Raw genomic sequence first — 13,513 nt, 5'->3', positions numbered from 1 at the left:
ATTACTGAGAGGGGCTCTGTGGTGACATGATACTATGTGGAGACTGTGGAGGAATCATACTGTGTTTGGAGCTGTTGATCAAAATACGAGGACTGAATAACAGGAGCAGTATGATTTACTACTTTATATTCTTTAAACCTTACAAAAAGCAGTAAATTATATTCCACATGTAAGAATACATGTTACAATAAGACCTACTGTAAGGTCAAAGACACACTACCGTATAACACGACAGAGTGCTATGCGATAAAACATTGCATAACACTCAGCTCAGTGTTATAATATGGGACAGGTCACATGTGCGATTACTTTCTCTTGCTGATTGGATATGAGAGTACAATTATAGCATGCTGCAATTGACAGTGAGACTCGGCTCACATGCCCCCTTACAAGTCTATGGCTGCTAGTGAGACATCGGACTGCACTCGGATGTCATCCCAGTGCATTCCGATATATGGCGCGTCAGGCCATGGAGGAGATGGAGAAATTAGTTTTTCTGTCACCATCTCTTCTGCACCTTTACTGTGATTCTCTCACACAAAAGGATTGGAGCACAGCACACCGACACTCGGCTCCCGTTCGCAGCAGAGCTGGAGCCGAGTGTCTTTAGCATATAGAATCAGATATCCTATGCTAGTGTGATTCCAGCCTAACATACATTGACAAGCAAAACTAACAATATTTTTAACTTTTGACTTTCCGGCTCTATATCTCACCATCCACAACTGCTTTGAACGTGGGACAACCATCATTTTATAGACAATCAACTTGGCTATGTTATACATAAATTTGACTTGCAACTATTTAGCATATGATTAGTTATGCAGATTCTTGTCATGTCACTGAATTGATACTGTTTTGCTTCCAAAAATGTGAATTTTATTTTTTTATTATTTAGTTAGTATTTTGTAAAGCCACCTTTGATTTTCAACACAGCCTGAATCCTTCTGGGCATGCTCTCAATCAGATACAAGGATGTCTCAACCAAAATCTGATCCCTGGTCTCTTCTACACATTCTCAAAGTTGGTGCATACTAGATGACTCACTTGGGTATGTATGCAGCTTTTTCTTCAACTCTACCCACAAGTGTGTTCGATTGGGTTGAAATCTGTGGATTGTGAAAGCCAATCCAGCACCTCTACTTCTTTGTCATTGAACCATTTTGTTTATCAATCTCGACGTATGCTTCGGGTTATTGTCCTGGCAAACTATGTTATCCTTTTTATACCCATAGTACTCAAGTGTACAACAACGTAACTCGTCTTGTAGGATACTTACACATAGCTCAGCATTGAGACCGCCATCTATCCTGGTCAACTATCCAACGCCTTTGGCTGTGAAGCAACCCCATATCACCAGGCTTCCTCCACCAAACTTGACAGTTCCTTCAATTTCTCGATCCATTATTGTTTTTCTCTTGTTTCGTCCAGACCCATTTGCACCCATCAGACCCTAGTCTATTGACTTTCATCTCATCTCGTAATCACCTGTTTCCAATATTCTGTCCACTTTTCGCACTTTTTTGCAAACTCAAACAGACGCTTCTTATAATGATATCGAATTCGAGGCTTATTCACCTTTTTTTGGGCCACCATTCCAGACTTGTGTAATATGTGTCGCATGGTGCTTACATAGACGTCAGTGATTTCACTAATACGAAGCATATGAGTAACCTCCACTGCTGTGTTTGTCAAGCCAGAACTCCTAGACCTTGTTATAAGAAGACTTGTTGAATATTTTGCCTGGATGTCCATCTCTTGGCTGTTGCATGGAAGGATAGACTTCATTTCATATTTTTCCAACTGTCATGGCACTCACATGATGCAGTTTGGCAATTTTCTTGGCTGAGAGAGCGCTATCAATGAGCTGGATGATGCTATTTCATTTCTTTGGAAATCTTCTTCATGGCTGTTCCTCAATTGGAACCAGTGACTCTTCACTTGGGAATTAACCTAATAACACACCGAGCTATTAGGGAATGTGAGGACAGGTTGTAATTTGTAGTATACAGGAAATACATTTTTTTGCAGTAAAACAATAAACAGTAAAACAATGCAGTGACGTGACAAGAATCTGCATAAATAAATTATATGCTAAATAGTTACAAGTGAAATTTATGTATGAGATATCCAAGATCACGGTCTATAAAATGATGGTAGTTTCATGTTCGAAGCTGTAGTGTACGGTAAGATCTAAACATTGTTACCCTTTTGCTCTTTGATGTATTAGCAGCACTAGTCAACATCTTTAATTCTGCTTAATATTAAGGGATAAAAATAAATATAAAACAATAATAAGCAGAATTAAGTTCGGGGACTTGGTTCAGCCCTTCACAATCTCTTATGTGAGCCCTTGGAAAAATTAATTGCCCACCCTTGATAAAAATCATAATCATTAACTCTAAATAAAAAGTCTCATATCTCTGGAACTGTATGTCGGATATAAAATAAAAAGAAAAAAAATCAGTTTAGCCAGAGGAGAGGCTGGAATAAAAGAAGAGCCAAAGCTGGGCATTTTGACTTGGAGAAAGATCTTTATTTCAAACTAGTAACTGACCTGGTTAACCTGGATAACCAACAATCTGTTAGCATTTGACAAAGTTTAGGGTTTTTCAAAATAATTTTAGACAGGAAAAGTACACAGATAAAAAAAAATAATCAGAATTTATTCCCTTTTTTTCCTTTTCTTCTTTCCAATTATTTTGTCTCACATTACAATAAAGATGGAGACATGTATTACAAAATTCTTCCTTCTGCATATCAGAAACTGACACATTTTCCCCCCTAACATGTTAGGTTGTGAGATAACTAGTTGAAGCAATAACCTCCCTTTTCCACTTTGTCTACAGTAAGATACAAAATTATTTATCCACAGTGCTAAGCTAAATCTCACCACTGAACTATTCCCCAGGTGAAAATAGCACTGATCAGCAACGTGTATGGTTTATGTCCGTAGCCACAAAGCTCGATCATTTCTGTTGTTTGCCGAAAACTACTAGTACTAGATGTGCCCCTTTGCCTTATAATAGAATTCATCAGATTTTGCCATGATTTCCCTCAAATCTGCAGATAACTACAGTGTGAATAGAACTGTATATTAATACCACTGAATAATCTCCATTTCACATAAGTACTTACAGCTAAACACATTAGGTCGATTTCTTTGTTTTCAATAAGAAAATCATGAATTGTTCTATTTTGTAATATTTCTTTTGAAATGTACTTGCAATGATCGATAAGAATATTGCCATGTTTACAACTCATTAATGAAGTTAAATCTGGGCCTCGGCAATATAAATGAAAAGCTTCTTCTATGCCAAGAACAGGACCTTGATGAAAGAAGAAAAACAATTACAGGTCGTCAATACAGAAAATAATTCAATTTATTTTAATTCTAATTTTGAAAAAATTGAAAAAAATATTTTGGTGTTATTAATAAATAAATATATATATATATATATATATATATATATATATATATATATATATATATATATATATATATATATATATATATATATATATATATATATAATGAATCTCACCATTAAAGAGGAGTAGGTTTCCTAAACATAGATGTCCCGCTGAAGCAATATTTTCGTCTTGAGATGATACAAGATGACCAATCATACAAAATGTTCGATTGCTGTCAGAGGAGAAATTTCCTTTTCGGGGAGAATTATATTCCAAAGTAACTTCTGCTTTCCTTTATTTGTTAGATTTTTTTCAGTGGAAGTAAAACAAAGCAACACAAAAAAGTAAGAATTCATATGTTTTTTTTTTTTTTTAGTAATAATTATTTCAAACATAGCTTAAAGAGTTAATGTAAAAATCCCAAGTTATTCCTTTTCCAAATTTGCTGATCATTGCGAGTCTGACCACTGGGACCTCCAGTGATCCAGATATTTAATGGAGCACGGGGTTGCATGGTTAGCCTCAGCTCAATTCATTGTCAATGGTACTGCCTGAAATAGAAGAGTACAGCACTCGGCTTTCTCTGGCATTCTCAGACAATAAATAAAGCGAAGGGTAAGCACGCGCACCTCTGCTCCAATCATGAAGGGGATTCCGAGCAGTGTTCTTAGGGTCCAGAGGCCCAGCAGTCTAACCCCCAGCAATCAAAAGATTATCTCTCATGTCAGGGATGGAGGAAAATGTAAGATTTGGGGAATAATCCATTCGCACTGTGGCTCGGCTAATTGTCTATGGAGATGCTGGACATGTACGGCACTTGCCTGTATCTTCAAAGAAACTACCTTGTAACTACCCAATAGATTAGTGTTGGGAAGTCCTCAGGCCCCCAACAGATCAGGTTTTCAGGATTTCCTTAGTATTGCAGAGGTGAGAAAACCTGTGGCATTTTCTGATGCCTTGACAATAATTCAGTCATCTACGCAATACTAAGGATATCCTGAAAACATGATCTGTTGGGGCCATGATGACTGGAATTTTGGAAAAACTGCTATAGAAACCGCACAACATTATAAAGTGCTTCTGTTACTGTATCAGGAGCATGCTTCTGTTACCTTAGCTGAATAGTGCATGCTTATGCTACTGTATAGTGAACATGGTTGTTACCATATCTGTATAGTGAGCATGCTCCTGTTACTGTATAATGAACATGGTTCTGTTACCATATCTGTATAGTGAGCATGCTTCTGTTACTGTATAGTGAACATGGTTCTGTTACCGTATCTGTATAGTGAGAATGCATCTGTTACTGTATAGTGAACATGGTTCTGTTACCGTATCTGTATAGTGAGCATGCTTCTGTTACTGTATAGTGAACATGGTTCTGTTACCGTATCTGTATAGTGAGAATGCATCTGTTACTGTATAGTGAACATGGTTCTGTTACCGTATCTGTATAGTGAGCATGCTTCTGTTACTGTATAGTGAACATGGTTCTGTTACCGTATCTGTATAGTGAGAATGCATCTGTTACTGTATAGTGAACATGGTTCTGTTACCGTATCTGTATAGTGAGCATGCTTCTGTTACTGTATAGTGAACATGGTTCTGTTACCGTATCTGTATAGTGAGAATGCATCTGTTACTGTATAGTGAACATGGTTCTGTTACCGTATCTGTATAGTGAGCATGCTTCTGTTACTGTATAGTGAACATGGTTCTGTTACCGTATCTGTATAGTGAGAATGCATCTGTTACTGTATAGTGAACATGGTTCTGTTACCGTATCTGTATAGTGAGCATGCTTCTGTTACTGTATAGTGAACATGGTTCTGTTACCGTATCTGTATAGTGAGAATGCATCTGTTACTGTATAGTGAACATGGTTCTGTTACCGTATCTGTATAGTGAGAATGCATCTGTTACTGTATAGTGAACATGGTTCTGTTACCGTATCTGTATAGTGAGCATGCTTCTGTTACTGTATAGTGAACATGGTTCTGTTACCGTATCTGTATAGTGAGAATGCGTCTGTTCCTGTATAATGAACATGGTTGTTACCATATCTGTATAGTGAGCATGCTTCTGTTACTGTATAGTGAACATGGTTCTGTTACCATATCTGTATAGTGAGAATGCGTTTGTTCCTGTATAATGAACATGGTTGTTACCATATCTGTATAGTGAGCATGCTTCTGTTACTGTATAATGAACATAGTTCTGTTACAGTATCTGTATAGTGAGAATGCATTTCTTACTGTATAGTGAACATGGTTCTGTTACCGTATCTGTATAGTGAGCATGCTCCTGTTACTGTATAGTGAACATGGTTCTGTTACCGTATGTGTATAGTGAGAATGCATTTGTTACTGTATAGTGAACATGGTTCTGTTACCGTATCTGTATAGTGAGCATGCTTCTGTTACTGTATAGTAAACATGGTTCTGTTACCGTATCTGTATAGTGACAATGCGTCTGTTACTGTATAGTGAACATGATTGTTACCATATCTGTATGGTGAGCATGCTTCTGTTACTGTATAATGAACATGGTTCTGTTACAGTATCTGTATAGTGAGAATGCATTTCTTACTGTATAGTGAACATGGTTCTGTTACCGTATCTGTATAGTGAGCATGCTTCTGTTACTGTATAGTGAACATGGTTCTGTTACCGTATCTGTATAGTGAGAATGCGTCTGTTCCTGTATAATGAACATGGTTGTTACCATATCTGTATAGTGAGCATGCTTCTGTTACTGTATAGTGAACATGGTTCTGTTACCATATCTGTATAGTGAGAATGCGTTTGTTCCTGTATAATGAACATGGTTGTTACCATATCTGTATAGTGAGCATGCTTCTGTTACTGTATAATGAACATAGTTCTGTTACAGTATCTGTATAGTGAGAATGCATTTCTTACTGTATAGTGAACATGGTTCTGTTACCGTATCTGTATAGTGAGCATGCTCCTGTTACTGTATAGTGAACATGGTTCTGTTACCGTATGTGTATAGTGAGAATGCATTTGTTACTGTATAGTGAACATGGTTCTGTTACCGTATCTGTATAGTGAGCATGCTTCTGTTACTGTATAGTAAACATGGTTCTGTTACCGTATCTGTATAGTGACAATGCGTCTGTTACTGTATAGTGAACATGATTGTTACCATATCTGTATGGTGAGCATGCTTCTGTTACTGTATAATGAACATGGTTCTGTTACAGTATCTGTATAGTGAGAATGCATTTCTTACTGTATAGTGAACATGGTTCTGTTACCGTATCTGTATAGTGAGCATGCTTGTTACTGTATAGTGAACATGGTTCGGTTACTGTATGTGTATATAGTGAGAAAGCATTTGTTACTATATAGTGAACATGGTTCTGTTACCGTATCTGTATAGTGAGCATGCTTCTGTCACTGTATAGTGAACATGTTTCTGTTACAGTATCTGTATAGTGAGAATGCGTCTGTTACTGTATAGTGAACATGGTTTTGTTACCATATCTGTATAGTGAGAATGCGTCTGTTACTGTATAGTGAACATGGTTCTGATACCGTATCTGTATAGTGAGCATGCTTCTGTTACTGTATAGTGAACATGTTTCTGTTACCGTATCTGTATAGTGAGCATGCTTCTGTTACTGTATAGTGAACATGGTTGTTACCATATCTGTATAGTGAGCATGCTTCTGTTACCTTATCTGAATAGTGAGCATGCTTATGCTACTGTATAGTGAACATGGTTCTGTTACCATATCTGTATAGTGAGCATGCTTCTGTTACTGTATAGTGAACATGGTTCTGTTACCGTATCTGTATAGTGAGCATGCTTCTGTTACCTTATCTGAATAGTGAGCATGCTTATGCTACTGTATAGTGAACATGGTTCTGTTACCATATCTGTATAGTGAGCATGCTTCTGTTACTGTATAGTGAACATGGTTGTTACCGTATCTGTATAGTGAGCATGCTTCTGTTACTGTATAGTGAACATGGTTGTTACCATATCTGTATAGTGAGCATGCTTCTGTTACCTTATCTGTGTAGTGAGCATGCTTCTGTTACTGTATAGTGAACATGGTTCTGTTACCGTATCTGTATAGTGAGCATGCTTCTGTTACTATAACTATTTAGAAAGCATGCTTCTGCTATTGTATATATGTAACACTAAGAACCTCACATTTTATCAGTGTACTAATAGGGTGATTCATGTCTGTAGTGTTTGCAAAGTGCTGTAGTATAGAGTTGGTATTTATTTTTGTACTGCAGCCATAGCATTGGTGTTTCCCAATAGGAAAACAAAACACCCAGCCAGGTCTTTTACCTGTGGCTGGGTATAAACCCTGTTACTTCTTCTGCCTTTATAAGACAGGAGGAGGTAAGCTAGTTAAGGATGGGCCACTGCTGTGTGGTTGTCCTTCAGTCTAAAACTTATATAGTAAAGATCATAATTATAGATTCACCTTAAGAACACATACTATTGTGACATAATCTTAGACTTTAATGTTGGCATTTCCATTTATCACAAAATAGATGAGGACAGCATTTGATCACTAAGTAAGCAAATAAGAACAGAAAAACCTACCTTTGTCCAGAGACCCATAGCATTATTTTACTGCACACTTTGTTCTTGCTTTCAAAAATGTCCTTACACGTAAACGCCAAGTGTTGCCACTTTCCAGAATTTAATATGTTCTCTTGCGTTTCAACTTGTGCCAAGGGGCTTAATTTACATTCATCACTTGTACTTGTGCATAGTCTATAAAAATATAAATGTATTCTGTAAAAAAGTGTACCACGCACAGCTCCATCAAGTCACCATGGCAATGATCAGCCCCTCGTGATGACATCGCGGGGGCACCAATCGGAAAGCACAGGGAGCCCACTCCTTTTGCCTGCCTTCTAAATGCAGCTATCGATATCGATCGCAGCAGTTAGAGGGTTAAACTGCCAGGATTACCCCTGGGAGCATATCAGCTGAACACCCAGGGGCAACTGCGCACACACAACTCCTATGTCTATCGAAAAAAAAAACAATTTCACAATTATTTTAAAAATTTGACCTGGTCACAACGGTGAAAAATGAACATGAACACTGATGGTAAAATCTGATGCATTGACCAAACACTGATGAAACATGGATCCAAAATACTGATACAACTCATCTATTTTTTGAATACTTGAGAAATCTAAAACATCTAAGTGAGGCCTCAATCTGAATACAATAAAAAATTCACATTCATTTTTTTAACTACTTCAACAATTTACTACTACACGTGCATATCTCCCAACTTTGAAAAATAGGAAAGATTTACACAAATTACTGCACATGTAGCTGAGTACGGCAAGTTTTATTTGACACTAAACAACTGACCTAAACTTATCCAGTACATTATACTTGTCCACACCTAAATATTGTTTGTTCATCCACATTAGAATACCCGTTTTATGGACCACATAGCAGGGTGGATTGATTTAAATCACGCCGATTTAAATCATGATTTAAATCACGATTTAAATCAAAAGATTTTTTTCTATTTAAATCGGATCGATTTAAATCATGATTTTAATCATGATTTAAATCACTGATTTAAATCAAAAGGTTTTTTTTAATATAAATCACGATTAAAATGAGAAGTGAGAGCAGTGCGCATGTGCGCCCATAGTTACACGGACGAAACTAGGGGCAACGATCTAACGCCAGGGTGAGGGGGGGACCCCAAAGTAAGTAAAAATCTTTTTTGTTTTACTATATGGCAATAGGTAGGTGTTTAAAAGCAGCATGTCTTAATTGTATCAACTATTAATAGCCTCCACATTTTGTTCATACTGCCCCTTTAATTCCACACTTCTAGCTTGGTTTCACTTTTGGTTTAGTTTCTTTTTCCATTCAGTTGACATGCCCAAACTTGTTGGATAGTCAGCATCCTACAGAAACCTCTGGAAGAGCATGGCATTGTGAATGTTACACATATACAGCCTTTATTCTACTGAGTTAAACAACTCAGCTTTATCTCATGATGGAAGAACCTTTGGATGGTAAAATATTTTCCTCAAAAAGCAGTTTATTGAAAAAAATCCGATTTAAATCAAAAAAATCCGATTTAAATCAAAAAAATCCGATTTTTTTGATTTTTTAAAAAAAACATTGATTTTTATCCACCCTGCCACATAGTGACCGCCCCCTCCATACACACACACACAGTATAATGTCTCCCCAATGCCTGCTGCAAGTATGAAGACCCCCCAAAGGCAGTATGATACAGTCACAGTGCACCTCACATTCTATGATGCCTATCAGGGCCACCCATACAGCATGAAGATCCTCATATAGTGCCGCACTGTAAAGGTACCTTCACACGAAACGACTTTGTAACGATATCGCTAGCGATCCGTGACGTTGCAGCGTCATCGCTAGCGATATCGTTTAGTTTGACACGCAGCAGCGATCAGGATCCTGCTGTGATGTCGCTGGTCGCTAAATAAAGTCCAGAACTTTATTTGGTCGTCCGATCGCCGTGTATCGTTGTGTTTGAAAGCAAAAGCAACGATACCAGCGATGTTTTACACTGGTAACCAGGGTAAACATCGGGTTACCAAGCGCAGGGCCGCGCTTAGTAACCCGATGTTTACCCTGGTTACCAGCGTAAAAGTAAAAAAACAAACAGTACATACTCACCTGCGCGTCCCCCAGCGTCTGCTTCCTGACACTGACTGAGCGCCGGCCCTAAAGTGAAAGTACAGCGGTGACGTCACTGCTCTGCTGTTAGGGCCGGAGCTCAGTCAGTGTCAGGAAGCAGACGCTGGGGGACGCGCAGGTGAGTATGTACTGTTTGTTTTTTTTTACTTTTACGCTGGTAACCAGGATAAACATCGGGTTACTAAGCGCGACCCTGCGCTTAGCAACCCGATATTTACCCTGGTTACCCGGGGACCTCGGCATCGTTGGTCGCTGGAGAGCGGTCTGTGTGACAGCTCTCCAGCGATCAAACAGCGACGCTGCAGCGATCGGCATCGTTGTCGCTATCGCTGCAGCGTCGTTTCGTGTGAAGGTACCTTTAGATGATCCCACAGAACATTCATCACCTTCACAATATAATGCCCTTAGTCTACACAAAGTATGCTGCACTCCACGCACCCAACATTCACACAGTATGAAGGCTGCACAGTTCTCCCTATGCAGTATGATGGCCACACAGTCCCACCTACCCCCCAGCACATAGTATGAAGTCACCAGAGTTGGCCTCCACACAGCTATCCCACTTGTCTGTGCGTCCTGACAAATTCCTGCTCCTCTGCAAATGGGCTGGTCTTTCCTGCCTAGTCATACCACCTGAAGAACATGCTAAGACTTCATGTCCTATCACATTCTCAGGCCACAAGACTGGGCAGCAGTCTCTACCCAGCAAATATTGTGGAGCAAGGATATAATGGCTCTCTGCTCCACCATTACATTCAACTGCATTCGAGTCCTGAGGATAAAGATACAGTTGATGATGAGACTTATCTCCCAACCATCCCACATTTGAGTAGTTGTCCAAGTATGTAGAAAGAAAGATTCTTCCACTTATACTAATGTTGCTTTACATCATTTGTCTTATTCACCTTATATTACAAATGTAATGCTAGTAACTCACTACAGTGTTAAAGGAAGTAACAATTTAGTAGTAGAAGAGTGATTACCTAAAAGTAAAACAACCCAATGCCACATTGAACCAGATCTGCATCATGAGCACCTTAGAGCCCAAGGACAGCACATGCATATAACCATCTTCCAAAAGTCTGTCTGAAGTGGAATAATCTGCTCCAACGGTCTTGTCACTTCCTGAAAATAAAATACAAACATAAACTTTTATAATAGTCATATCCTTAGAAAGCACTAAAACATGGTGCTTCGCGCATCTGTGGCAATTATGCTTCTGAAATTGTCCTGAAAGCCTGAATCAACACTGAAAAAATGTTTTTCTAATTTAATTTCAAACGTCAGTAATGAACATGTACTGTAAGTCTGTTATGTATCCTACATCATGACATGTTCTACATATTATAATGCACACAGTAAGTTCCTATTAAGAATAAAACTATGTCCCAATAATAAAGAGAGGATAGTAAGTTATACTTTTGTAAAGGGAGTCTGTCAGTAGGATTGTCCCTCCTAAGCCATCTCTATGGGCATAAAGGTCCTAGGAAGCTGAATAAAATGATACCCTGATATCTGTGATCTAAAGTCTTATACAGAAATCCATATTTTTCTTATATGTAAATGAGCTATTCAGGACTATGGGCTGGACACTGATCTGCATGAGAATCTGCCTCCAGAGCTTATCTTACATGAAGGGAGAGTCACCAGTGGGATGTGTAATGGCCGCTCTCTGCTCTCCTGATCTCACTGCAGAGCTGTGTAATAACTCTGAAAATCCACTATTCTCTGCCTTATAATTTGAGAAGTGACATATAAATGTCATCAGCGATATACTGATGTTTGAAATGAAATGCATGGGGAATTTCTATGTGGGATATATATGCACTTTAACCAATAATATGTGATTCATTAATCATATTAAATTGGGTTCTTCCCCTTATTTCCTTCACTGTCTATGTATATTGCATGCTGTATCTATCTAATCTTTATATTCTTTTCACTTTTGAGAGTATTGTCCTTCTATTATTGTTTATTCAAATACTTGTATTACTTTGTTATTATATTGATATTGTATCCCATGGATATGTTTACTATGCGATGCTTTATATACAGCTAGTGGCTAACTACAGAAGCATCAGTTATTTACACTTGCCACTTTATTATCCCCAGTTATTCCATAATTGCCATTTAGGGAATATATCACTTACTCTTTGAATTTGGAATTGCACAGTAAGGCATATGAGATGTATCCGCATCCTAATAGATTGTGCAATGACTCTTTCATGGACATGTGTGCATGCCCGTGCCTCTTGCGGTCCGTAGCATCGCTTTCGGGAACTGATGTGTGACGCGTGCGGGTCACAGTTGCCATGAGGATGGCTCCCTGACTCATCGCGTCATACGGGCATGCGCCACAATCTGTATCCACCTCCAGAACAGCTGTGTATATAAGACAATGCTGGCACACATACCATCATGGTCCCCTGAGTAAGCCCACGCAAAACGTGCATTGGGGCTGTCTGTCTGGTGTCTCACTAAGATCCACATGGGTAAGAATCAATATTTTACATCTTAGTTTGTTCAGTTGTAATTTCGTGGGTTCAAATTGTAGTTTTTTACTATATACTTATAGATGTAATCAGTTTGACACTTGTCATGGTAAAGTAATTTTTCTGGACCTTCTAATGACATCTGTATCTGCAACTTTGGATAGAAATGTTATACTTTTAGGAATATGACTCCCCGATCTATATACTATTTAGTACTGACCCCAGACCTCTTTATCCGAGCCCTTTATGATTTATTTTGTTCTTTAAGTTATCATGTTTCATTGATTCTGGTTACTAAATGCTATTATATGATACTTTAATAAAAGGATTTTTTGTATAATATTTAAAACTGACCTTTTTGACTCCATTTTCTCAGTACTGAATTGTACTTGTTGGAGTTGTTCTTTCATGTATGACTCTTTTTGATGTGGCTACCAGGCCCCCATTCACAACTAGTGTGATGTGCTTTGTTTTGATTTATTTGCTTCTTTGGTTACAATATTGTTGCAATACATAAAAGCTGTATGAGCTGCAGCTGCTTAACGTGTTGGGTATGAGACAAATGTCAGTTCTACAGTACTGTTAGTTACATTGCGCCCTATGATTTAACCCTTTGACGACATGACGTATATTTACGTCATATGTCTCGTCCCTAACTTTGATGCGGGCTCTGGCGCTGAGGATGCATTTTTTTCACACAAAACAGCTGATTTAACCAGCAGTCATGTGCCTTTAACAGCCGCGGGTGGATCGGAGCGCCACCGGCGGCAGTTAACCATTTAAATCATGTGCCAGCCAAAAGCAAGTCACAAATCCCATCAATCAGTGCCCGTCATGTGACCGGGTGGCACCGGTGAGTGTTCATGACAGCCTGCAGTCTGCAGATCATGATTTCTGCTATA

The 13,513-nt window shown here is 38.4% G+C and overlaps 1 protein-coding gene across 1 annotated transcript in view; it reads right to left on the bottom strand.

Annotated features, from left to right (window-relative positions):
• Positions 1 to 13,513, bottom strand: part of LYST (lysosomal trafficking regulator) — a 591,077-nt gene that overhangs the window by 385,551 nt on the left and 192,013 nt on the right. Inside the window, exons 12-15 of the mRNA XM_077289098.1 lie at positions 11,103 to 11,244; positions 8,005 to 8,178; positions 3,546 to 3,706; positions 3,139 to 3,329 (exon numbers count right to left, since the gene is read on the bottom strand). Of these exons, the coding sequence (XP_077145213.1) occupies positions 3,139 to 3,329; positions 3,546 to 3,706; positions 8,005 to 8,178; positions 11,103 to 11,244 (668 nt within the window). The remainder of the gene's footprint in view (positions 1 to 3,138; positions 3,330 to 3,545; positions 3,707 to 8,004; positions 8,179 to 11,102; positions 11,245 to 13,513) is intronic.

The sequence above is a fragment of the Ranitomeya variabilis genome, chromosome 2, assembly GCF_051348905.1.
Source record: "Ranitomeya variabilis isolate aRanVar5 chromosome 2, aRanVar5.hap1, whole genome shotgun sequence".
NCBI lineage: Eukaryota > Metazoa > Chordata > Amphibia > Anura > Dendrobatidae > Ranitomeya > Ranitomeya variabilis.
This window is presented reverse-complemented; position numbering and strand designations above follow the sequence as displayed.